This window comes from Hoplias malabaricus, chromosome 7, assembly GCF_029633855.1.
Source record: "Hoplias malabaricus isolate fHopMal1 chromosome 7, fHopMal1.hap1, whole genome shotgun sequence".
Classification (NCBI taxonomy): domain Eukaryota; kingdom Metazoa; phylum Chordata; class Actinopteri; order Characiformes; family Erythrinidae; genus Hoplias; species Hoplias malabaricus.
In genome coordinates, this window is record NC_089806.1 from 29,337,962 (window position 1) to 29,364,305 (window position 26,344).

The 26,344-nt window shown below is 41.1% G+C and overlaps 1 protein-coding gene across 3 annotated transcripts in view; it reads left to right on the top strand.

Moving 5' to 3' along the window:
* The window catches only part of galnt14 (UDP-N-acetyl-alpha-D-galactosamine:polypeptide N-acetylgalactosaminyltransferase 14 (GalNAc-T14)), a 134,253-nt gene that overhangs the window by 67,936 nt on the left and 39,973 nt on the right, over nucleotides 1-26,344 (top strand). For all 3 annotated transcript variants that reach the window (XM_066676587.1, XM_066676588.1, XM_066676589.1), the window contains 3 exons: nucleotides 2,127-2,194; nucleotides 2,384-2,449; nucleotides 22,774-22,895. In XM_066676587.1, coding sequence (XP_066532684.1) covers nucleotides 2,127-2,194; nucleotides 2,384-2,449; nucleotides 22,774-22,895 — 256 coding nt within the window. The remainder of the gene's footprint in view (nucleotides 1-2,126; nucleotides 2,195-2,383; nucleotides 2,450-22,773; nucleotides 22,896-26,344) is intronic.

Here is a 26,344-nt window from a genome sequence, read left to right on the forward strand (position 1 = left end):
CCTCACATGAAATAGACTGCAAATAAGAGTCCTGTTTTCTTTAAGTTAGGCTCAGCCTGACTTTTCTCTCACTCCTTTTTGAGCCTAAGGAGACTTTGAGACATTCAAAATTAAATATCTTCCTTCCATTTTTGTAGCATCAAACAAATATATTCAACAAACAATATAACTTGTTGCAACAAACAGACTGATATCGCACTCGATGGTAAGGATCCTTAGCTTAAAGGAGTCAATGATTTAATATTGAGACTTGAAGGAATATCTGAAGACAAATATCCTGCATGTGTATATCCGAGTACCTGAAACCAGGAAATGATTGACTCCTTCCTCAGTTTAGATGTCTATGACCCTGCATTATTCCTCATGTATTTAATCTCTACTAACCTAGGAAACCTCTGTGTGATTTCCACCTATGGACTTTAGCCAGTCACTAGGAATCTAAAGTTTCCTCTAGGCTCAGTAACCAACCAGAAACCCAGATCCTTCTCATGAGGGTGGAGCCACGAACTGTCCATTAGAAACCAGTGCGCAAGCTCTGAAGTGTGACGCAAAAGAAAAAAAACAGAAAATGAGAGCTCAAGAAAAGCAAGAGAGAAATGGCGAGAGAAAGAAAAGGAACACTCGGTGAAGAGTGAGAGGATGCTGTCATTAACTCAGATACTCAAGCTGAACAATTTAGTCACACTGAGCTTTATATACATGTATGTGTGTGTGTGTGTAATGCTGAAACCTTCTACAGAAAGTAACATAGTTAAAGTTAGTTGCCACTGTGGTGGAAAAATTATGACAGAAAATAAGACAGCTCTTTGAGTCTCTGAGTCGGCATCAAGTGAGACAGCATTTATTAATTAACGTGAGAGAGGGACGTGCGTGCAACGCTGTTTTTCACCTCTCTGCTGACCATTTTTGATCAGCGTCTTTTTATACATGGAAAACCCTTTGAAGTACACCATCTGTTCGCTCTGTCATCTTTCGCTGTATCCTGTTCCCAAAACTCAGAGTTTCCCACCATTTGTTTTCCCCTATCTCCTGTATTTCTAACACCTTTCCAGACGTGGCCTGTGCCTCCCCCTCTACCTCCTTGGTCTGTAGACAAAGGGAGGTGTCGATATGTTATTTGAAACACACACACACACAAGTCTCACACAGAGAATTAGGAATAAAACAATTTCAGTTTACACAAGCATGCGTGGCCATTGCTGATTAAATATCTCTATTGATTATGAATCATTTATATAAACAAATTTCCATCACACCACTTATTGTTTGTTTGTTTCCTTTATTGCCCAGTGAAGTGTTCCCTCTAAGGCTGATTAAAGAATGTGAAGCTTATTTTTGTCCAGAGTAAATCATCATGTCTGAGATTAGCTCATAGTTTAGAGAGGAATATAAATGTTTTAGGTCTCTTTGGTGCTTTTAAACCTAATAGGCCAATGGATAAATGATAAATGTTTAAAATTTTTGAGCTAATGCGATTCTCTCCAGTTAGTCAGAGATGATTAAATATAAATGAAATGGGAAAAAAAATTGCTTCCAAACTTAATGTGATTAAAATGTCCAAATTTCAAAAGCAAACAAAAGTTTCTGAAATCTCCACTTATTTACATTTGGTTTACACAATCTGGGAAGTAGGTTAGTAAGTTAGTTAAAAGAATGCACATAACATAAATATTGTCCTTGTCCAGTGAAAAACATGCATCTTCAAAAATAGTAACTTTACAGGACAAAGAATCAAACTTAAATTTCAATGGGAGTCAATAGGGGAGAAAAAATATTTAATTCCAAGTTATTTTGGAGCATTTATTTTGGTCCATGGGTGGCACAGTAGCGCAGCAGGTAGTGTCACAATCACACAGTTCCAGGATCTTGGAAGTTGTGAGTTCAACAGTGAGCAGTTTGGTGTGTTCTCCCTGTGGTTTTCCTCCCACAGTCCAAAAATACAGGTTGGTAGGTGGATTAGCGACTCAAGTGTCCATATGTGTGAACATGTGAGTGTGTGTCACCCTGGGAAGGCCCGGTGCCCCTTCCAGGGTGTGTCCCTGCCTTGCTTACACAATGTGTGAAGAACAGCTGCTGTGTTGAAAGGTACTAAACTAATAATTGACAATGTGTTTTCTCTTAAACAGTGTTCTCAATCGGACACCTGTGCATCTAATTCATGAGATCATCCTGGTAGATGACTTCAGTGAAGATCGTAAGTAAAGGCTCTGATATCATTTGCTTTATTCTCACCCATCTGGCTGAATACCTTTTTTGGAAATTTGGGAAATTTTCATGTAAGTGAAGCAACTAGCTAAGTTTTATCAAGTCTGAAGTGAGATGGAATAATTTGAAAAGCGCTCCTCCATAAATAGATAATTAAATCACAGTTTTTTTCTTTCAGCAAATGACTGCCTTCTTCTTGCCAAGTTGCCCAAAGTAAAATGTCTTCGAAATAACAGAAGAGAAGGTACACTGATATTATCTTTCTTTTCTCTTTTTCTTTCTCACTCTCTCTCCCCCTCTCATTTTATTCTTTTACTTTTTACTATTCATTGCTCTGTATGAATTAAGCAAGTATTTCTTAAAAGCAGCTGTTGTGCTGCTTAGTGGTTTAGCAGTGGGTTTTGTGAGTTAGCACACTAAACGGATGATTGACTGTACTGACTGTATACTAACCATTCCACAAGTGCCAGTCATGTAAACTGTAAGAGAGTGCCCACAGAAAAGTAATTTTCTTCAGTAAAAATAATCTAAAAGTGAAGAGTTTGAAAATAGCAAGTGAGAAAAATTAATTTGTCACTGAATAATTAAAAAGAAACAATGCAAAAGAATGAGCATCAATATGTGACAATATTGTATCCAGAAGTACATAAGACATTTGGTTTAGATGGTTTAAAGCCTGCAATATCTGTGAATGTAGCATATTATTGCTTATTTTTTCTGTTTTTTCAATATTTTTAAAAATAGAATGACTAGGTTATTTTTAATACTACTCATCAGGAATCATACAATGACAAATAAGCCAGAGAATGTATGAATTTTGAATTACAATTATATATTACACAAAAACGCTTTAAAATGTTTTTTTCTGGAGTGTGTATGGTTGGATATGTAGCTATATGTATATGTATTGTCACTGTTGGGCAGGACAGAAAAGGGAGGCAGGCATAAACGCAAGGAATCTTTTATTTAAACAGGACCAAAAGCAAAACAAACACACTAACCACATGAACAAAACAGGAACAGAGCCATGTGCTAAATGAGCACATGGTGGGGAAAACAGACACAGGACGTTACAATAGTGTATAGTGTATGTTTTAAACCTTTTAAAATACTCTTTATAACTGACAACCTATTCTACAATTTTTGTTATCGCTTTGATATTTATATTACATTTAAAGTTCCTCCACATAATAATAATATTCATGCTTTAACAAAAGTTTTCCAGGACCATACATCCAAGTCAAAAAGCTGGTATATTAAACATTTTCAGCACATCACTAGCCCAAAATGTAAAGTGGTGTAACCTTATTGTTATCAGAATAGTGGATAATATAGATTAAGCCTATCGAAAGAATGACACATTCTGCAATCCATTCAGGGTTTTGCTTCGTTCAACCTTCTGTCACACATTCTTAGCTTTCAGTGCTCTCTTTCTGACCCCCTCCTCCTCCACCTAAGTTTGACTGGATAGATATATTACCTCGACATGGTGACAAGGCATGGATTATGCTATAAACAGCTTGTGTAACACAGTGATTGGGATGCTTGATATAAAGATTTAAAAATCCAATTGTAAGCAAAGCGTTTTGGCTTATGTCTAACTGAAGAACATGGGAGGCTTTTAAACGGTCCAGGAAAATATTGATTTTGCCACTTCAGTATGCCCGCGGCACTCTCACTGCTTACTGCCGTCTGCAGCTCTGAGTGGCGGTCAGTGCCTTGGAGATGACTACAGCTAAAATGCCCACTTACTGTTTAATGAAATCCCATTAGTGTGGTACCCCATGCTGAGCTGTTCAGCAGATTAACTGTCTCAATAAATGATAACTGACCTGTTAATTGATGTGTGTTAAAGCTTATGGGTCACACTGTTTTTTCTGAAATATAAAAGAGGAAATCTGCAGTCTGAGAGAGGTGAAGAAATACAGCCTGCTGCTGAAATACTGTTGTCAGTGCAACATTTTATATATATAAATATTTAGAATTTAGAATATAAAAAAAATCCTCCAGGAGGACACATGACAGCTTTTAACTAAGCCATTTTAAAATCATTGTGTAGAAGGTAGAGTATCCTAAAACAAGTGTTGTTCTCTCATTTAAGGTAACCCTATTATTTGGGTTTTTTACTTCTTAGCCTTTCATTTTTACAGCACTGTACTGAAATCATTCGGGAGGGTAAAGGATGGGGGGTTTCCGACCCTCCTCCTCCCTTTTTGAATAGTGGATATCCACTATGTTCTTCGCATTTTGGTAAAAACCTGCATGATGTAGGATCTGAAATTGTTCAGTAACCTCCTGGATTCAGTTATATATAGTTGTGCATTGTATAATGAATAATATAGGGAATAGTGAATAGGGAGCCATTTCAGACATACGGAGGAATTTGTTGGAGCAATCATTGAAAATGTCGCTTCATAATTCATTTGCATAAAGTTGAGAAAATCTCAGCTTGATTTGTTGATAGGAAAAAAGCCTGCTAGTGTGAACACACAATAATGGTGTGAAAAAGCACAAAGTCAGTGCTGAAATACTAATATTTGTGTATTACTGTATTGTTGAATAGTCACAAAATATCTAATTTAAAGATATTACCAGTCTCTAAATACATGTGGCTAGAAATTATCTAAGGAGACATCTTTTTTAATTGTTTTCATACAGTTGGTTGAAAAAATATATACATTTGTCAATAATATTTAACGGGGTATCTCATCCTTCTGTATTTTATAAAGTGGCATCAGTAATGGCATCAGCAGAATATTATATTTAGAGAATATGTAACAAGTTACTAATCAGCAGGGTATTACAGTTTCACAACTTTGCCATTTGGTTTTCACAATTTCAGAATGCACTCCCATACCTCTCCTACCAACCTTTGATATTATGTATTAAGCTTACATGGGGCCTGCTGTATCCATAACAAAACCTCTAAAAGTGATGTCAGTGCCATACAAATCAAGTGTGAGAATGAGAAGGCGTCAGATTGAATCAGTAAACTGATGCAGCAGTGTTGTCACTAATAACAAATGGCAGTTGGCTGCTCTCCACCCCGTTTATCCCTGCGCTTTGAGATTTCATTACACGCAGTCACACATTGTTGCTTATACAGCATTGATTAATGTGCAAAGCTGGTGAGCAACCAACTCTGTACAGGAAAAAATTGTTAAAATATTTAATGCATTTAAACCCCATTGTTGTCCTGGAGCAACAAACAGTGTGAGTTGTTCTGCTGTGTTAACTCTATTAGCTGAGGGTGAGTGTAATCTGTACTGCTGCCTTTTTGCCTGCCCATCTGGCCAGCTCATGGAGGAACACACCACATGGATAGGAGCACACACACACACACACACACACACACATATATATATATATATATATATATATATATAAACACACACACACAAACACACCACACACACGGTCTCTGTCTTCTAAAGACATTTAGGCTGTCCACAGCTATGCAAAGGTAAGCGCACTCACTCATCCAGAAAATAAAGTCTTATTGAGGATGAAATGGGATTTTTAATTGCCTGAATTGCCTTGCAGTGTGAAACTCAGAAGGAGCCATGCACTTTAACAATGCTGTTGTCTGGGCTATTTTCGCTTACTGGCTGACTGACTCCTAATGTTTAAACGTGTATGCGTGAGTAAGAACTGTTAGTTCAGCTATATTTAACAGTGAGAACTTAAGGTGCCATATTTCACATTCCAGTTTGTGAACTAAATTTGGAATCATTTGGTGGGTTCCATTGACATAAACTGGTTTGCGAACCAGACAAATTCATTCCCACTTGGAAATGAAGACCAGTAGGTTCTTCAGCACCAATTGTGGCTGAATAATAGAAAATAAGACAGGAACACACTGTGTGATTCTGGGGCTGTATTTGGTGCGATTCCATACGCGTTGACCAGAGCCTCGGATCTGTGTTGGTTAGTTCACAAGCTCAGCAGGATGGCTTAGAACTCTAAAACATTTACACAAGTATTATATCTCACAGATATAGAGAGAGGTCTGTGAATTTATTTCACATGAGTGTGTCACTTTCCCTGAAATATTCTAAAGTTGGGGAGATATTTTGTGGCTTTAGTGTGTTTATAAAACTTCATAAAGCTGTGCACAGCATCCTTAAATTTCACATGCTTTAACCTGTTAAATTGAACAAATACGTAATTGTAATTCTTAAAATCAACAAAATGTTTTTGGTTTTCTTTGTTCTTTGGTGGTAGATCATCTAGTATTTTTGCTGGACTGCTTATGGGGCTAGCCTAGAAGAGGCATTTACGCTTACTAACTGACACCTAAAATTGAAATAAGCATGTCCGAGTAGGAACTGTTAATTCAGCCATGTTTCACAGAGAGAACTTAAGACGGTGACACAACAGCACCTTAGTTCAGCCATATTTCACATTCCAGTTCTTGAACTAAATTGTAAAAACCGTTATGCGGTGACCAAATATCCTCTTTTCCATGGACAAGTACTCTTTTGGGACCTAAATTGGCAAAAATTTCCAGGATTTTGCTGTCTGCAGGCTTTCGCCCCTCCCATTTCTCGCCATACCCTAAATCCTTCATTAAAATGTTCACTTTGATGACGTTGTAGAAATGTGAGCAGAAGGTGTGAGGGTTCAAGTGTTCAAGGGTCAGAGATTTGAGAGCTGAATTGAGATACACTCTCGCCACTTCAGTGATGTAGGTCCACCATCCACTGCAGTGAGCAGCTCAGTGTTATACTGTTCAGTGTTAAAAGTTGTTGAGGTAATATTGGTCATAGTCTCTTCTTTATGTTTGGAAAATGTTTCTGTGACACAACATTTTGTTTTGTAATATATCTTTAACAAACCGAATGTCATCTTGTCTCTCCCTATAACAACATGAATACATGGACACATCTCACAGTTACTGACTTTCTAACGAGTAAATTACATCTCCACAGCTTTTTGTTTAAACTTTGCATAAAAACAGACTAAATCTCCAGATTATTTAAACAAGAACACCAGAGTGAGGTGTTACTCAAAAACGAGGCTGTGAATTTTTTACAGCACCGTTTTATCAGTCAGACTCTTCTAGCTTATCATGTAAGGATTACTTGATGGATAAAATGTTAAGGTGCTAGGTTTTAGAAATGTTCAAAAGCTTAAATGTTGAAATGTATTCTTATTGCTTTCTGGTAAACGAGTTGCTTTAAATGTCATCTCAGCACAGTGCTTCAGTTGGCTATAGCAGCCCGGCCGTGTATATTGACCCTGTGGAGCTCCCGACGAACAGTTCTGGTGGAAACAGGAGAGTTGAGGTGCATATTAAATTCTGTCGTGATTTAAGACAGCTTCCTCTTGCGTCCACAGTTAATCCTGTTGGATGTGTTTCGTCCGTCTTGGTGGTATGCTGACATTACCCTGGATACCATGGCTCTTAATACATCACAAAGACTTGCTGTCTTGGTCACCAGCAATATGTGTTGGCGCCAGCAAGGTGTGCACCAACAATTTGTCCTCTTTTGAACTCTGTTATGTCACCCATAAATGTTGTGTGCATTGCAATATTTTGAGCAAAATTGTGCTCTTACCCTGCTAATTGAACCTTGTTCACAGACCCTAGTGCACATGTGTCAGTGTGTGTGTGTGTGTGTTCACTGCCATAGATGGGCTAAATGCAGAATACACATTTTGTTGTATGTTGTACTATACATTACCTTATCTTATATTATTATACATTTTGCTTACATTTGCAAGTATGAGGCCTTACGAGCCATTGTGTAATGGTAGCCCCCGGTGAGGTGAGCAACCAGTGTGATTGAGGAATGAACCCAAGTGCTAAACTGTAAGGGAGTAAAAAAAACAAACTGAATTCAATCCCACCAGAGGTGAGATTCGAACTCGCCGCTGGGCTATGGCAACTACACTGTGAGTGTCTTACTTTATTAGGGGAAAAAAGGCAATAACGGCAGAAAACAGGTAGCGACAGAAGGCTTTCCAAAACCGACTGGCTTGATGTAAGTTAGGTTTTTATGGTCAGTCCAGACCATGAATAGATGTTTGGCTCCCTCTAGCCAGTGCTCTAATCTGAGCAGGATCCAGCTCCAAGCATTTGTGAGCAACCACAAAGCCTGGGTGTGGAATTGGGATTTCTCCAGCTTTATGAAAAGATGGTTCTCTAGCAACAGCTGGAGAACCCGTCTGATGTGGGAGACGTGCTCTTCATCCGTTCGACTATATATTAAAATATCAACATAGATGAACACATAGCGGTTGATGGCTTCCTTTAAGACTTCGTTGTTCAGTTTTTGGAAGACAGCTGGGGCATGAGCCCAAAGGGCATTACTAAGTATTCATGACCTGACGGGGTTATGAAGGCTGTCTTCCACTCATTATCCTCCCTTATGCGAACCAGATTATAGGCACTGCGCAGATCCAGTTAGGTGAATACTGAGGCTTCCTGCAGTGCCTCAGAGGCTGATGTCATAAGGGGTAGGGGGTAGCAATCCTTGACTGTGATTTTATTGAGACCCCTGTAGTCAATACATGGACGGAGGCTACCATCCTTATTCCCTATGAAGAAGAAGCCAGCTCCTGCTTGTGAAGACGATAGCCTTATAAACCCTAAGGCCATGGCCTCCTGTATGTAGTCCTCCATGGCTTTTCTCTCTGGCCTGGACAAAGAAAAAATGCCTAACCAAGGGTGGGCTTGTACCCGGGAGTAGTTCAATGGCCATATCGAAGGAGCAGTGGGGTGGAAGGAACTGGGCTTTCTCTTTACTGAAAACCAAGTCAAGTCAAGTTTTATTGTCAATTCTGCATTTGTACATACAAAGGAATGAAATTACGTTACGTTCCTCTCCAAGCTGCAGTAACATTTAACAAAAATAGACTAAATTCAACTAAACTAAGTATATAAATATATGAAAGAGAACCAACAGAAGACAAGTGCAGGACATACGATACAAGCAGCTCAATGATAGACATACATGAGACAATGGGACACTGACTGAAGGCAATAACCTGATTTGGAGGTAGGATAATGTACATACAAGTGTACAGTAATGTTTGGGAACTTTGGTCATATCTAATTCAGTACTGCCCTGCTTGCTGCAAGTTTGGGACGATAGGATCCTTCAGGACTCTTAGACAGGTGGACTGACACATGGGGCCCCAAGTCAGAACTGTTCGAGAGAGCCAATTTATGCAGGGGTTGTGGGGTTGCAGCCATGGGTAGCCCAACACCAACTGTAAATCGGGTGCAATGATCAGATAGAGTGATCTGCTCAGAATGCTGCCCGATCTGCAGGGTTATTGGTCAGGTGATGACCCCTGGACCGAGGGATCGCCCATCAATAACTGAAACAGGTAGTGGTTCATCCAGCTGGACTAAAGGCAGCTTGAGGTCTTTAGCTAGGAAATTACCTGCTGCACCAGTGTCCACAGAGGCCCCCCATAATAGGGCTGTATGGAGAAACACCCCAGATGTATGAGGGGAACATGAATGGTCCCCCGGGCCCTGACGGACCTATTTGTTTCCCTGCAGCTGGGGACATTTTTGGCGATCATGCCCTACCTGTCCACAGTACAAGCAGTGACCCTCCCATATGTGGGCCTGGCGTTCCACTAGTGAGAGGCGCGCATGGCCCAATTGCATTGGCTGGGGTTCAGATTCTGATGGAGAGCTTAGAAGTGCTACTCGATGTGGATTGTGGACACCAATATTTTCTTTATGCCTCTTGTGGTCTCACAGCCTGTTGTCAACCTTTACAGCAAGGTCTATAAGACTGTCTAGGGAATAAGGACAGTCCCTAAGGGCCAGCTCGTCTTTCAGCTCCTCAGTCAGACCCTGCCTGGAATGCTGGGTTCCACCCACTGTCAGCTGCCAGTGTGCTAAACTCAATAGATGCAGAAGGTGAGAGCCCACTTCCCCTCCTTCTGCTAGGTGGTCAAATGTACGCCAAAGTGCTGCAGTGAACTGTGAATCCAGGTGGTTCTCCCATACCTGGGTGGCTCAAGCAAGGGCTTGACCCGAAAGAAGGGTCATTATATAGGCCACTTTAGCCCATTCAGACAGGAACCTAGAGGGTTGTTGCTCAAAGTGAACATTTTAGGAGGAACCCACGACAACCTCCTGGTTCTCTGGAGTACCACTCAGGAGCAAGCAGATTGGGTTCTACCCTAAGGCCCGGCTCGAGGGTGTTAACTGAAGGTCGTGGCTGCTGGGGTTGGCTTGCCATAGGGCTCAGCTGGGTCCATGCTTAGCTGGCTGGTTCTTTCTGTAATGGTAGCACCCGATGATGTGAACTCCCAGTGTGATTGAGGAACGAACCCAAGTGCTAAACAGTAAGGGAGTAAAAAAAACAAACTGAATTCAATCCCACCAGAGGTGAGATTCAAACTTGCGATGCCGTGTTGATAGTGGTTTATTCTACCGCTGGGCTACGGCAACTACACTGTGAGTGTCTTACTTTATTAGGGGAAAAAAGGCGATAACAGGCGGAAAACATAAAACAGGTGTAACAGCAATAAACCGCAGAAGCCCACCCGTTTTCAGGAAACGTTTGAGCAGGAAAACAAAGGACGCCATGGAAGACTGGCTACCTCAAACAACAATGGATGTTTATACTTTATTTAATATCTAATATCCTCCCAAAATAAAAGAAGATAATGGGAAGCGGAAGAGATCTGAGAAGATAGAAAAAAAAGGAGGGGAACGAGATAACTTAATCTCGCAGTATAGAAACACCACATATGGGGAAAGAGAAAGGAACCTCTTAGCCCCAAAAGATGGGAGAGAAGAAAGATAGAGGGAGAGAGTAGAAACACTCACTACTCTTGGAATAATTATTATTTTCTTTCAGAGCGAAGGGGGGGTGCAAAAACTCTCAGCCCTTTACCAAAATTACCGACCAGACTCTTTCACATTAAATGCCAAAGAACCAGCAAATCGGGTTGCTTTAAGTGGGTCTTTATAGACCCGTCACCACGTGCACGGTGTTACAGCTGATTGCCCACCCGCTGCTGCCCCCTGGCAGCCGGAGTAGTAAGGTTGGCACCCTTGTCAACCCTTACACATTGCAGTGTTTTTGGATAGTTTGTGTGTGTGCGTGTGTTCCATATCTTTATGACCACCTCCTTGTTTCTACAATCACTTTCTATTCTCTGATTTCTACAGACCATAGACGAGGAATTTGTGGATTTATAATTAAAGAATACAGACCATTTTTTGCTCTGTATACTTTATTTCCTCTCTTTCATGCTGTTCTTCAATCGTCAGGACCTCGGCTGCCCCCCCCCCCCTTTTTTTTTAGCTGGTATGATTTGGGTGGTGAATCATTCTCAGTGCAGCACTGCCATATAGTGGTGGTGTGTTAGTGTGTGTTCTGCTGGTATAAGTGGATTAGACACAGCAGTGCTGCTGGAGTTTTAAATCACTGTGTCCATTCCCTGTCCAGTTTGTTAAACACACACACACCTCATTGGTCCATCTTGTAGATTTAATGTCAGAGGCAGTAGATTGTGTGATGCTGCAAAACTCCATCACCCAAATTATGCATAATACATTATATTTATATATTGCTTTTCAAGAACTCAAAGACACAATAGTTAATACATAGAACACATTCAAAGACATACAAAACAGAGCAAATACAGAATACAAAACATTAACAAACAGAACAAGCATGAACAGATTAAGTTTCAGGAGTATTATAAGAAAGTTCAGGAGTATTATAAGAAAGTTGGACTGAAGGGGAAGAGAGTTCCAGAGTCATGGAGCAGATCTAGAGAAAGCACCATCACCGTAGCTGTGGAGGATGGAAGGAGGGACAGCAAGCAGCCCGGCTGAGGAAGACTTGAGTGTGCGCATAGGTTTGTAGGGATGGAGAAGAGGAGACAGGTATGAAGGAGCAAGGTTATTTAGAGCTCTGTAAGTGAGAAGAAGTATTCTGAATTGAATACGTTACTTTATGGGAAGCCAGTGAAGATGTTGGAGAACAGATGTGATGTGTTGGTGAGAGCGAGTGCGAGGGAGAAGGTGGGCAGCAGAATTCTGAACAATCTGAAGTCTGTGGACTGAGGAAGAGCTGATGCCAAAGAGAAAAGAGTTGCAGTAGTCTAAATGGGTGGAGATGAAAGCATAAATAAGGATTTCAGCAGCAGATTGAGAAAGAGATGGCCTGATTTTGGCAATATTATGGATATGAAATTATGACGTACTGCCCGGTTGTAGAGAAGGGCAGGTATAAACAGTCCTGGTCCACAGAGGAGAGAGTGTGTGGTCACTGAGAGCGGAGAGGTGGAGACAGAGATGCACTTCCTCATTCGCTGTCAAAAATTCAGAACAAGAAGAACACTTCACAGACAGGTATAAAGAGCTGATCCCCAACTATTACACATTCACAGACCTGGAGAAATTACATATAATCCTGGGAGATGGGCACACAGCCCCCTTGCTGCATAGTGGGTATCAGCTTGTCACCGCCTGAGAGACAGTGGGTAACACCCACCTCACCAAACCACACCCTTCACTACTTACAGCATATACACTAAAAATAAGTATGCATATACAGGTTATATGTTTAGAAGGCAAGCTGCAAACCATATATATATATATATATATAACATTTACAATATATATATATATATATATTGTAAATGTTGCCAAAATAGCTATTTTAATTATTATTTTCATTTACTACTATTGTCATTAATTTGGTAACTATTGGCCTCTTTTTTATCCTTTCTGTTTTGTTACTGTTTCTTGTTGTAAAGCTTTGGCAGTATTGTTCTAATAAAAGTCATGCCAATAAAGCTATTTGAATCTGAATCTGATCTAGGCGAGAGAGAGAGAGAGAGGGGAGATGTGGCTGTGACAGAGTGTGAGAAGGAGTAAGAGGAACTAGTCTCTGAATTATAACCTAATATGGACATATGTAGTATCAGCAGGATCATAAGAACCTGGTTTTTAATAATTAGCCAAGAAATGTTAACATTTAATCACTGCATTGCATCAAGGCTTTGCTTAAACCAGGTGTGCATGTTGCCTTCTAAACACCATACAAATAGCTGTAAGACAAAAATGCTTTTGCCATAGGTTATGAAAATGCACAAGCATTTTTCATATGGGTTTCTGAAAACATCTTTACATATTGCTGATATTGCATTCTTAAGTGGCACTATAACAAATTAAAAACTATTTTAAGTATTTGTCCAATTTTAGCCCCTGTATGTGCATTTTTATCATATTTGGCACACTTCTTCAGAGTAATGCCCTGCACGTGTACCTGGGGCGCCAGTCCTTCACAGGCGACACACATTCACTCGCACCTATGGACACTTTTTTGAGTCACTAATCCACCTACCAACATGTTTTTGGACCGTGGGAGAAAAACGGAGCACCCGGAGAAAACCCATGCAGACATTGGGAGAACACACCAAACTCCTCACAGACAGTCACCCCAAGCAGGACTAGAACCCACAACCTCCAGGTCCCTGGAGCTGTGTGACTGCTACACTACCTGTAAATCTTCCATCACTGGGCCACTAATTTCTTTAATAAAAGAGAAGCAGTTAGTTTGGTTGGGTGCAGTATAAAAGCATATGTGAATATTTTCATTAGTGTAGTGACTCCAGCTGATTGTAACAGGCTGACTGGAAGGAGGGTAACCAGAAGAAATTGTGAGCACAGCATCGCAGACCACCTAATCCAAGTTTACCATGATTCTCCATGTCTATGAGTTCCTGAAATGACAACCTTAAACTAGAAGAAGATGTTAGTTGCCAAAAGCTAAACTGAAGTGGGTTTTGAGGATAGACTTAAACATAGTGACTGTGTCTGCATCCCGAACACTAGCTGGAAGATTGTTCCAGAGCTGAAGGGCTTTGTAGGAGAAAGCTTTTCCCTTGAATTAAAGCTTAGTGAATTACCATGTCTTACCTTTGTATATGTGCAATGTTCATATAAATTAGTTTATTTTCATACTTATAATTCAGTTGACATTATTCCAGTGCTTTTATTTCCTAAAGACCTAAAGAAAAGTAGTGGTGCATGGATGGCACAGAAGAGAAGATTCCATCACACATCTGCTTTTTCCATTTGACCAACTTTACTGGATAAAGAGGCTGCTTCGAAAAAATGAACAAAATGGTAAGTGGATGTCTGGGTTCACTCAGCAGTGCAATGTTTATGAAGGTAGTTTGTGTTATTTAATCATTTGCAAAATATCTACAGGTTTATATAACACAAGAATACTAGATAATATTGTTTAAATTCTCCATAAACTGCTGATCTTTTACTGGGTTCAAATTATCCGTGCTTTGGAAATTGACCGTCAAACTCATTAGCCAATGGGAAGGCACACCTGAGAAAATCTGCCCACATGAGAAGTTTGAGCCAAAACTGCATGCAAAACTGATCAGGTATATGAAACTCAGAGAGCTTGCACACACAACTTGTCCTACTTGTGCAAAAAAGTCATGGAGCACAAATGTCAGAGCTGGATATTTTGTTTGCAAGTTATAAATTTTGTATTTTAGGTTCAGTTTTTTTTGTGTGATTCTTTTTGGCACTATTCTGAATCTATAGAAATTTTGACAAAATTATGTAGTTGATAGCCAAGGGGTCCCTGGGTATTAATTTATTTATTTTTGGTAAAGTAAAATTTAACCTGTATTTCTATATGTACATCAGTTTTAGATTAGATTAGATTAGATTTATTTGTCACATACAAAGTTATACAAGTACAACATTGCAGCGAAATTATTTTCCGTCTGTCCACTCACATAAACAGGGGCCCATGCCATATTACAGTTAGAAGAAACAGCTGGATTACAACAGGGAAGTGGTGGGGAAAAAAAGAAGGTCAAGGACTGTGCCTTAAGGAAGCACAGTGTGTGATCTTGATAAAAAAAACAACAGTGCAGCCAAGACAGGTAAACTTTATCAATCAAGTGTTAATAAAAAATATGTATTTTGCCTCATTAAAGTGCTTTGAAATGGAAAATACCCATAATGACTTACTTATTTAAGTCCATTTTAGTATTGCATGTATTTTATGATGTAGTAACAGTGACATCACTGCTTAAACATGGGTTTCTGATTCTCTGTTTGTCCTGAAGTGGATGTTGTGCAATGAAATACAGTTATGACATGCCCATTCATATTTGACGTGTGAATGGTTTGACCATCAATTTCCAAAGCGCAGGGAGCTTGACCCCAGTAAAAGACCACCACTTTATGAAGAATTTAAACATGATTAAATAAGATGAACTACTTTTATAAACAGAATACTGCTGAGTGATCCCAGACATCCACTTACTGTTTAGTTCATTTCCCCTTGGAGCAAAGCAGCCTCATTATCCAGTAAATGTGGTTAAATGAAAAAAGCTGATGTTTGATGGAATCTTCTCTTCTGTGTCATCCATGCACCACTATTACTTTACTTTAGGTCCTGGATGCAGATGTTTGAATTTAAAAAAAAAATAATGTCAACTGAATTATAAGTATGAAAATGAATTAATATGAAAATTGCACACACAAAAATGTAAGACATGGTAATTCACTAAGCTTTAATTAAATATTTTTTCATTCAACCCTGTTATTTTATTTCAAATACATTTGTCAGTAAAATACTTCCACAGTTTTGGACCTAGAAGGAGAACCTTGGTTTTGTCACTGTTTAGTAGAAGGAAGTTGTGCAACATTGTCACGGGGGTGTGATGAGTAGATTCAGGGAGGGCGGACACACTCGCTATAACACAGAAGATTTAATAAAGAGGAATAACAAAACAAACGGACTTGAAGTTAAACACGAAACACGGAATAACACTAAACTGGACTGGGGCATGAAACAGGCAGGAGACAACGAACGAGGCACGAGAAACATGAAACCCAGTACACAAAGAAACAAAACGAGCAAGAGAAACAACAGAATCCACAATGAAACAAACAAACTCAAACTCAAACTGACCGATCCCAGGAAGTGAGGGAAGAGGGCTTAAATAAATGAACTTAACTAGACACACCTGACACAGATAACGAGGGAAAAGAAGGCGGAACATAGGCGGGACAAAGGCGGAGAATGAACATAAACAAAGCCATGTGCAGAGACAGGAAAACAGTGAAGAGAGAGCCACATAGAAAGGAGGAAAACAACCAGAAAGTGTCAAGGTGTGACAGACGCCCCCCCCAAGACACGCAACTCCCGGAGCGCGAAAAACGAGACTCTCCAGGAGCTGGCGCAGGAGGGGGCCAGAAGAACAAGCCAAAAAAAAAAACGAAACTAGAAAAGACAGGATGGAAAAAGGGAACAAGGAACTAGACTTTAAACGGACATCGGACAGAAGTAGAAAGAGGAGACGGGACTCGTGATAAGACAGGGTGCTGGAATCTAGGTTGGAAACTGAATGGGGACTGAGACAGAACAGGAGCAGATAAACGTGACTGGACTTGAGGCAAGGGAACAGGGACCATGACATTAACAGGGATAGACATTAAGACGGTGACAGGGACCGGAACTAAGAGAAAGGCAGACAAAGGCACAGGGACAAGGACAGAGACAGGAACCAGAACAGGGACAGATACAGGAACTAATACAACTGGGTGGTACCCAGGACTGGCATGTGTCTGTGGGACTGTCCAAGGTGCCAGCCTGGGTACAGTTCTGGGGATTGGCCTCGAAGTCCTCGGGGCCGGAGCCACAGGTTCAGAAGTGGCCGGAGCCACAGTCACTGGCGTAGAAACGGCCGGAGCCACAGTCACTGGCGTAGAAACGGCCGAAGCCAAAGTCACGGGCAGAAACGGCCGTAGCCACAGTCTCAGGTTCAAAAGTGGCCGAAGCCAAAGTCACAGAGATAGGAGCGGCTGAGGGAGCCGTACTCACGGAGACTGGAGACCCTGCGAGGACGTCCACGGAGACAGGGGAACCTGCAGCGGCGTCCACGGAGGCAGGCGGAACTGCGACGACGTCCACGGAGGCAGGCGGAACTGCGACGACGTCCACGGAGGCAGGCGGAACTGCGACGACGTCATCCACGGAGGCAGGCGGAACTGCGACGACGTCATCCACGGAGGCAGGCGGAACTGCGACGACGTCATCCACGGAGGCAGGCGGATGTGCGACGTCATCCAAGGAGTCAGGAGGATGTGCGACGACGTCCACGAAGGCAGAGGAATCTGCGCCGTCGTCCACGGAGACTGGAGAACGTGTGACGACGTCCACGGAGGCAGAAGAATCTGCGCCGTCGTCCACGGAGACTGGAGAACGTGCGACGACATCCACGGAGGCAGAGGAATCTGCGCCGTCGTCCACGGAGACTGGAGAACGTGCGACGACATCCACGGAGGCAGAGGAATCTGCGCCGTCGTCTACAGAAACAGGAGAGGCGGGTGTCGCTCTTTCGAAGACAGGAGAAGCGGACGCCGCCTTCAAGGAGAGCTCCAGGCGTGCCATGAGGCCTGTAAGCTTCTCCTGGAGGTCAGGAGTGAGCGCAGAGCGTTGCTTAGGAACTGGTGTCCTATCGACGACGTCTATGGAAACAGAGGAGTCTGCGACGTTGTCCATGGAGACAGGCGCGGCCGGAAGCGACGCGCTGAGGAAGACAGGCGCGGCCGTAGGCGTTGCGCTCAGGGAGACAGGCGCGGCCGGAGGCGTTGCGCTCAGGGAGACAGAAGGGACTGCAGTGCCGTTTCTGGAAGCAGGAGAGACGGGCGCTGCACTCACGAAGACAGGAACGGCTGGAGGAGCTGCTCTTATGAAGACTGGAGCAGCCGTTGGCGCCGTGCTCTCGGAGACAGGAGCTGAGGCGTCCAACGAGGCAGGTGCTCGTGCTGCTCGCCGAGCACGAGTTGAGGATTTAGCGGGTTTGGGCGCACTCTCGAGGGACTTCTTTGAACGTAGTTCCCCCGGAGATGCGCCCCTGTTAGCCTCATCTCCCATGTCCTGTGATCTGAGGCTAACAGCCCTTGTCCATAACGCCCCCCCAAAAATCTCCCCGGACCTGAGGGGGTAATTCTCTGGAGCTGGGATTTCAGCCTGCTTTCTCCTCCGGCTCCGTCGATTCCCGCTGGAGGAATCACTCGATTCCTGAATCGAGTCTTCTGTTCGGGGGAAAGGAACCGCACCGGAAATGCGCTGAAGCCGTTGACTCCACTCTAAAGCCGCTCTTAACGCCTCCTCCACGGGATCTTTGGGGCCTGTGCGGAACGGAGTCCGGCGAATTACACCTCTCCTAAATGGGTAGTCCGTGCTAGCTGTGTCCTTATTATGATCGGTCATTCTGTCACGGGGGTGTGATGAGTAGATTCAGGGAGGGCGGACACACTCGCTATAACACAGAAGATTTATTAAAGAGGAATAACAAAACAAACGGACTTGAAGTTAAACACGAAACACGGAATAACACTAAACTGGACTGGGGCATGAAACAGGCAGGAGACAACGAACGAGGCACGAGAAACATGAAACCCAATACACAAAGAAACAAAACGAGCAAGAGAAACAACAGAATCCACAATGAAACAAACAAACTCAAACTCAAACTGACCGATCCCAGGAAGTGAGGGAAGAGGGCTTAAATAAACAAACTTAACTAGACACACCTGACACAGATAACGAGGGAAAAGAAGGCGGAACATAGGCGGGACAAAGGCGGAGAATGAACATAAACAAAGCCATGTGCAGAGACAGGAAAACAGCGAAGAGAGAGCCACATAGAAAGGAGGAAAACAACCAGAAAGTGTCAAGGTGTGACAAACATACAATACTTCACATCTTTTACACAGTCCTCCATTTTTCTCTAGTGTTGGCTTGTCATCTGGTTTGGCTGATATGTATAACGGTTTATCATCGGCGTTCTGTGGAAGGTAATGCCGTGCCTGCTAATAACTCTGACCAGTGGCAGCATGTAAAATATAAATAATAAAGGTCCTATAATAAAAGGCCTTGTGAAGTTCCAAATCATATTTTTATGTGAATAAAGGAGATTATTTACTTTAATGAACTGTTAGTGATCTACATGGTAAAACTTAAACCGTGATGGGGCCTTTCCTGTGATTCCAACCATGTTCTTTAGTCTTTCTAGCAGAATAGGATGGTCAATTGTATCAAAAACTGCACTGAAGTCAAGTAGAACAAGCATTGATTAGAGGTGAGAAGAAGGTCATTTGGTATCTAAACTAAAGCTGTTTCAGTGCTTTGGTGAGACCTAAAACCAGATTGAAAATTTTCATATATGTTATTCTTATGCAGGTATGAGTGAAGTTGGGCCACACATTTTTCTAAGATCTTAGATATAAATGGCAGGTTAGAGGTAGTTCTGTAATTGGTTAGTACACTAGGATCAAGCCTTGGTTTCTTGATTAGACTTTTAATAACTGCTAGTTTAAATGCTTTGGGTATGTGACACAGTCTAAGGGACGAATATATGATTGTTAAAAGGGGATTGATTATGACCGGTAAAACTTAAATAGTTTAGTTGGTATTGAATTAAGTGTGCAGGTCATACACTTAGATGGATTTTCTCCAGTTCTAGCTGTGGAAGTGGCTCGAAGGTCTCTAATCTTTCTACTATGTTTCCAGCCATACCAGATGACAGACAAGCTGGATTTAGTAATATGGTATTAGTGATATATTAATGATATACTTCCTGTTTACTTCCATTTCCGCCCTATTTTTTTACAGTTTGTTTAAAGGTGAGTGTTTCTTCATTATACCATGGAGCAAGTTTTTTTTTTTTTCTGTCATCACATTTTATGCTTAAGTTGCTACACAATCTTGATCAACTTGAAAGTTGATCAAAGTGTTTTATCTAAATTAATCTGTCTAGTTCCAGTGGATCTGGTGGGTGATATTTTCAGCAAATTTAGGGGCTGTAGAGGGGTTAGTGTGCTCTTTAGATAGTAATGTGGGTATGTACATATTTAACAATCTAAACTCGTTTGTATAAAATTAGGTAGTGGTCTGAGACTGATTGAGGTTTTATATTTAGGTTTTTATGTTAGTGCCAAAGGAAAAATAATCATTTCAAAGGAAGTAAAATTATAACCATGTTTTTTTTTTATATATCTAAATTATTTTTGTAAATTTAACATAATCCACCCCCTTTGCCTGTCAATTTGGGGCTGTGTGCATATATAAAACCTGTAGGAGTGGCTTGATTTAGTGCTAAATATTTCTAACCCAAGTTTCACTAAGGCATAAAGCATCAAATTTCTGATCCATTATAATTTCATTTATATTGACTGCTTTGACGTTAAGTGCTCTTATATTAGGTAGACCGAGTTTTAGGTCACATAGAATTATACATTTTATTTCTGATGGTTTAATAATGATTTGGTTATTGGGGCATGTTGTTTGATATTTTATGTGTTTAAGTTTAATTCAGGGCACTGACACAATCTTGATACTTGTTGTCTTTTAAAATTTGTTCTTTTGTTCCTGCTTTCGTCGCTGGAAGTTGTTTTTCTACTGGCAAGTTGTTTCTTGAAAATAGGAGTTTATTGGGAAAATGAAAATGAAGTTTATTGGGTGCGCATGGGTCTCTTCCTAAACAAGTCTGAAACTCTCTCTGTACAATACCCTTTTAAGAATAACACAGTGATCCTCCCACCCTTAACCACACCTAATCAATTACCATAGCAATCAGTTTAACAGAAATGGAGAACCCCTGCTGTGTTGGGGACATCCAGTCTGTCTGCAGCTTGGCCCAAATGGTTGGAACAAAAGGCACCCCATGGTAATTACATTATACAAAGTCACCAAGGTGGTTGCATCCTGAATTATCTTAGAGTTCATGTGAGGAAGAGAGTGTAAGAAAAATTATTTTCAACATACAGTAACAAATATTTATATTTCTAAGAACAAAAAACTCGTATTTCCATAAGCCTAATGTGGTTTGTGTGTATGAGCGTGTGTGCACATGCAAGAGGAAAACAGCTGAACAGGACATTTTTAAATGTACTCAGATGGAAGCCTGTGTATCCTCGCCACACTCGGTATAACGAATATGGTCACTTTCAAAATCGTGTAAAAAATACTATGGAATGTATCGATATATCCCCCAGCTTTAGCCTGAGCTGAAGTCATGTTCATGCGCTTACGTCACAGTATTGTGATATGGCAAAGTCCTATCAAATTAATAAACATACTGGTAATATCGTAAATGTTATTATATTGCCCACCTCTACTGCTTGCTGTACAATCTACCTGGTTGAGTGGGATATGTCAAGCGTGGCATTGAACATCCAATGTTCCCAAAAAGAACTGCAGAACCTAGGGTGAAGCCCATTCCAGTGGTAGAGGGCAGGACATTCCTGAAAACACTCCCAATGTTCGGCCTAGTCCTTGCCGACAGTGCCACACCAAATCTGGAGCAAGGGGTGGAGTGCGAAGAGCCTGCTGTATGCCTCACATCCTTGTCTGTAGATGTGCAGGGGGCTGGATATGATGATCCTGCCGTCTTGTCTTCCAGAAACGAATTTTAGTGGTCCTTCAAGACCTCGCTGTGGCGGGCAGAGATTGTGTTCGTCCCCACATGGAGAATGACTAGTCATCGAGCTGCCGCAGCACTGAGGGAAGCCACCTGTCAATATCCCGGATGCATGCACCTGAGAGACACATTAATGTTACTTTTAGTGCCTGAGACTCTTAAATTTCTGACTATAAAGTCACCAATAATAAGAACACCCTTTTTAGCTTATGGTATCAGTGCTGGCCAGGAGCTGAGCACCTCACCTCAGTAGAGGTGAAGACTGGCTGTGATAGAGATGGGGACGATCTTGGCTTCCCACGCTGACGCTTCCAGCACGGTGCAGGAGTAATGATGGCCGTCCCAGTGAGCTGCTGCCATGAAGGAGTTGGAATGCCGACAGCTGCGTAGGAGTCATCGCTGGCTGTCTCAAATCTCGTCTTCTCCTGCTGGAGCTCCATCTCCAGGAGACGCTGAATCTGGTGGCCCAGCTGCTCGAGCTCCGTGCTGAACCAAGAGAGTGCTCATTACTCCGTGTTCACTATAATCAGGAGAATAGAGAAGGGTAAAATGGTTAGAAATATGAAAACAACAATAAAAGTGGTGCCCTGTGAAGGACTGGCGCCCCCTCCAGGGTGTATTCCCGCCTTGCGCCCAATGATTCCAGGTAGGCTCTGGACCCACCGCGCACCTGAACTGGATAAGTGGTTACAGATAATGAATGAATGAATAAAAGTGATATTGATAGACAGTGAATTTAGAAATACACAAAGTACAATTAACAAAGATCAGTAAGCAAAACATTAGTGGTAAAGGCTTTAAATAAGTATCTAAAAAGCTTAGAAACTACTAAACAACAGCAACAATCAAACATGCATGCGACCTGTCAGCCCAAATGTGACATCCAAGACAGACATCATAAATTTCCCAAACCTCTGAGGTATTTACTTCTGAAAATATTTGCAATATGTAAAAGTATCAATTATTCAGCCAAAAACCTATTGCTCATACCAAGGCAGACACTTTAATGAGTGTGAAGCTGAGTGTGAATGCAGTGTTGGTGGATGATGAATCATGTCTCTCTCTCTCTCTCTCTCTCTCTCTCTCTCTCTCTCTCTCTCGGCTCAGGGCTGATCAGGTCCAGGGTTCAAGGAGCAGACACTGCTAAAGCAGGAGTCCTGACATTTCTGGACAGCCACTGTGAAGTCAACAAAGACTGGCTGCCTCCGCTGCTACAGAGAATCAAGGAGGTACTCAGACTTGAGCATCTTCTAGAAGTTACATTACATGGCCAATATATTGAGGGCCCTGCTCATAGAACTTTACTTCTAAAATGACTATTATTAATAGGGAGATGTGTCCCTTTTTGTGTACTAATAATTCTGCTGTTCTTCACGCAGTTAAATGTCTGTATCCACAAGTAGTGCACTGAGTTTAGGTGAATTCACTAGTTTGTTTGAAAACTAGGAATGTTTTCAAATGTTTGGTCAAATGGAGTCCAGTCGTATGCAAATAATGTAATTTTTTGTCCATAATATAATAATAATATAATAATATAATAATGCAGGTACATCCTTTTATTGAGCATTAGCAAATAACTAAGCAAATAAGAGTATTCAGACACTGTAATTGGAATTGAGAATGAAAGAGAAAAACATTAATAATATATAAATAATTTTTTAAACACATCCACCAGAGAACAGAGCAACTGGCTAAAATATTAATGATGATAATTGTTATTGTGAACAAACAGGTCAGTAAATAAATATTGAGGTCAGAAAACATTATTGAGGTAATGTCCATATAATGATGATGTATTTATTTTGACAGTCCTACCTGTTTAAACATATATATAGTTGCAGTTCAAAAAACATGACATGCATGTAGTAACTTTATAGGAGAAGGGAAAAAAACTGTTTTAACTTTCAATGGAATCCAATGTAAAAAGATTTTATTCCAAGTAATGGGAAAGAAAGCTCCTGTGCTCAAATGATGTATTAAACTAAACATTGACAAAAATGGAGATACATGTTTTTCTTTGGATAGTGATGATATTCTGCCCTTTTCTCCTTTTTTTGGGATACGCTATTAATTTATTTTATTTGGTTTAACATATGCTTTGTGGGATGGCAAGGTGGTATAACAGGAACAGGTAATATCTTTGTCACACAACTCCAGGGTCCGTAGGGTTTTGGGTTCAAACAAGGCCTTGGATCACTATCTGTGAGGAGTTTGCTTCATTCTCCCCTTTCAGCGTAGATTCCTTCAGGTGCTCTATTTTCTTCCAATTGTCCAAAAACACTGAGCTTGACACAGGTAGATAAAGACTGAGATCTGGACTGCTTTGCCCTCTTAATACTCAGTAAGAGTCATGGAAGAGAGAGAGGTGAAATTTTCATCAGCAGAAAAGAGGATTTATAAGGTGTTAGAAATGTATAAAGGGGAGTTTCAAACATGGGCCTTTGCCCAAACCTAAGTAATTTCATAACTTAAAGGCAATGTCAACAGTTTTGTGGAACTATTTCTTTCTGATTTGTTTCTAAGTCTTTCTTATAAGATTTTTTCTTATCTGTGTCTTATAAGGTGGAACAATATGTATGGGGGGAAAGAACGATGTTTTTTTGTTTGTGGCTGAAGTTTAACTTATCTGTAAGTTTTATTCATTGGTTGAATTACCACAGAAATATATTTTTTTTTTGTATTTCATTTGTATTTCAAGTTGTTTATATTTCTAACATTTTTAGTCTATATTTACTTTCATGCAGTCTCATAGCAGTATCTTGAATTTGGAGTCATTTCCACCTTAAGTAAACTGAAACAGCAAAAATAAGTCAAATATTTCCTATGGAGCAGGAATATCCTCATCGCAGTTGTAATGGGACAACTATCCAGATACAGATAGTTGTTGCACTGATTGTGATAAACCCAAAAGGTGAGAGGTGATATCTTTTCACAAAGAGCTATCAGGAAGTGAAAGTGCTTGTAACTACCAGGGGACCAAAAGGGGAGGATGACATATGTAAAGGAGAAGGAGAGAATAGAGAAATATAGGATTTATTTTTGTATTTATTTATTTTTTAAAGAGGAAAGGGGGGCAGTTGGATATAGAGTCCCAACAGGGCAGTGTTCTCCAGACAACTGGAGAACAGAGAAAAGAAGTATCGTGGGAGAATAAACCCAATGTTTAAGTAGCACAAAAGTAAGCAAAGAGCTTCTTTTGGAGAGGGAAATTACCAATTACTGGAAAGGTCTGGCTTTTAGAAACTCAAGACTGAAGACACAGACTGAAGGCTTAATAAAGGGTAAGCCCCAGCAGTTTTCAATCGGGCTGATTAACACGGGGCATGAGGTGTGGTTGCCCCCTGTTAGTAGGAGGACCACGGTGCAGGCGGCCCCTTACAGGACCCCCTCCCTCGGAGGGACGGCTCCGGAAATACCCAGACCAGCTGCCCGATCGTGCTAAAAGGTCAGAATGAGATCTGGATCCAGAATACAATTCGCAGGGACTCAAGAATGTTCTACGGGACCATATACTTCCCAGTCAACAAAGTATTGGACTCGACCCTGTACTCTGTGGTAGTCCAATGTCTTGGTGACCTTATAGGCCAGGGAGCCATCCACCATGTGTGAAGGAGGTGACATGGTACATGAAGATCCCATGGTGCAAAGATAGGGTTTCAGGTGTCTTCCTAAGGGAAGACAGCAACAACAACATATAATAGACCGGATTAATTCACCGGACCACTTTGAATGGTGGCCCAAAGATGCATTCATGAGGGAGAATAGGAGTGTGAGACAAAACAGAGGGTTATTCCGACTGTCTTGAGATAGTGTCTGGTTTGATGTTCTTAGAACCTGGACGGTAGGACAGGGTGAAGTCAAAACAACTAAATATGAAAATATGTTTTTATGGTCAGTCTAGACTAGAAATGGGTGTTTGGCCCCCTCCAGCCAGTGTCTCCACTCCATTTTCATTTTGATGGCCAGAGGTTATCTGTTCCCTACATCATAATTTTGCTCTGTGAGCTTAGACAGTGAGAAAACAATGCGCAGTGGTGGAGTTTGTTGTTTGAACCCTGAGTGTTGTGACAAGACATTGCCCACCCCTGTGTCAGTTGCGTCAACTTCCACTACAAAGGGTAAGTTAGTCTGTGCTTAGTCTCCTGAAATGCTGTCTGGGCTTCATCAGTCCATCTAAAGGGACCTGGTTGCTTACGAATAAAAGCCGTAAGAGCGGCAGCCACTGAACCAAATCTTTCTGACGAACTGACGGTAGACGTTAGCGAAGCCCAGAATAATAATAATAATAATAATAATAATAATAATAATAATAATACATTTTTTTAAATAGCGCCTTTCTAACACTCAAGGACACTTTACAATTACAACAGCAAGAAATAAAAATAAATAAATTTATACATAAAATACAGGTTAAAGAAACGATTAAAATATAACACAGTTAAAAACATGGATCAGTTAAACATTAAAAGCATTCTTGTACAGGTGAGTTTTTATTGATGATTTGAACTGTAGAAGTGAGTTTATGTTCCTTATGTCAGGTGGCAGCGAATTCCAAAGCCGGGGAGCAGAGCGACCGGCCCAAATGGACGTTGGACCAAATGGACGAGGCCACTCAGCCACTGCTTTCAATTTCACTGGGTCCATAGCTAAACTACCCTACTACAAATCTAGAGACTAC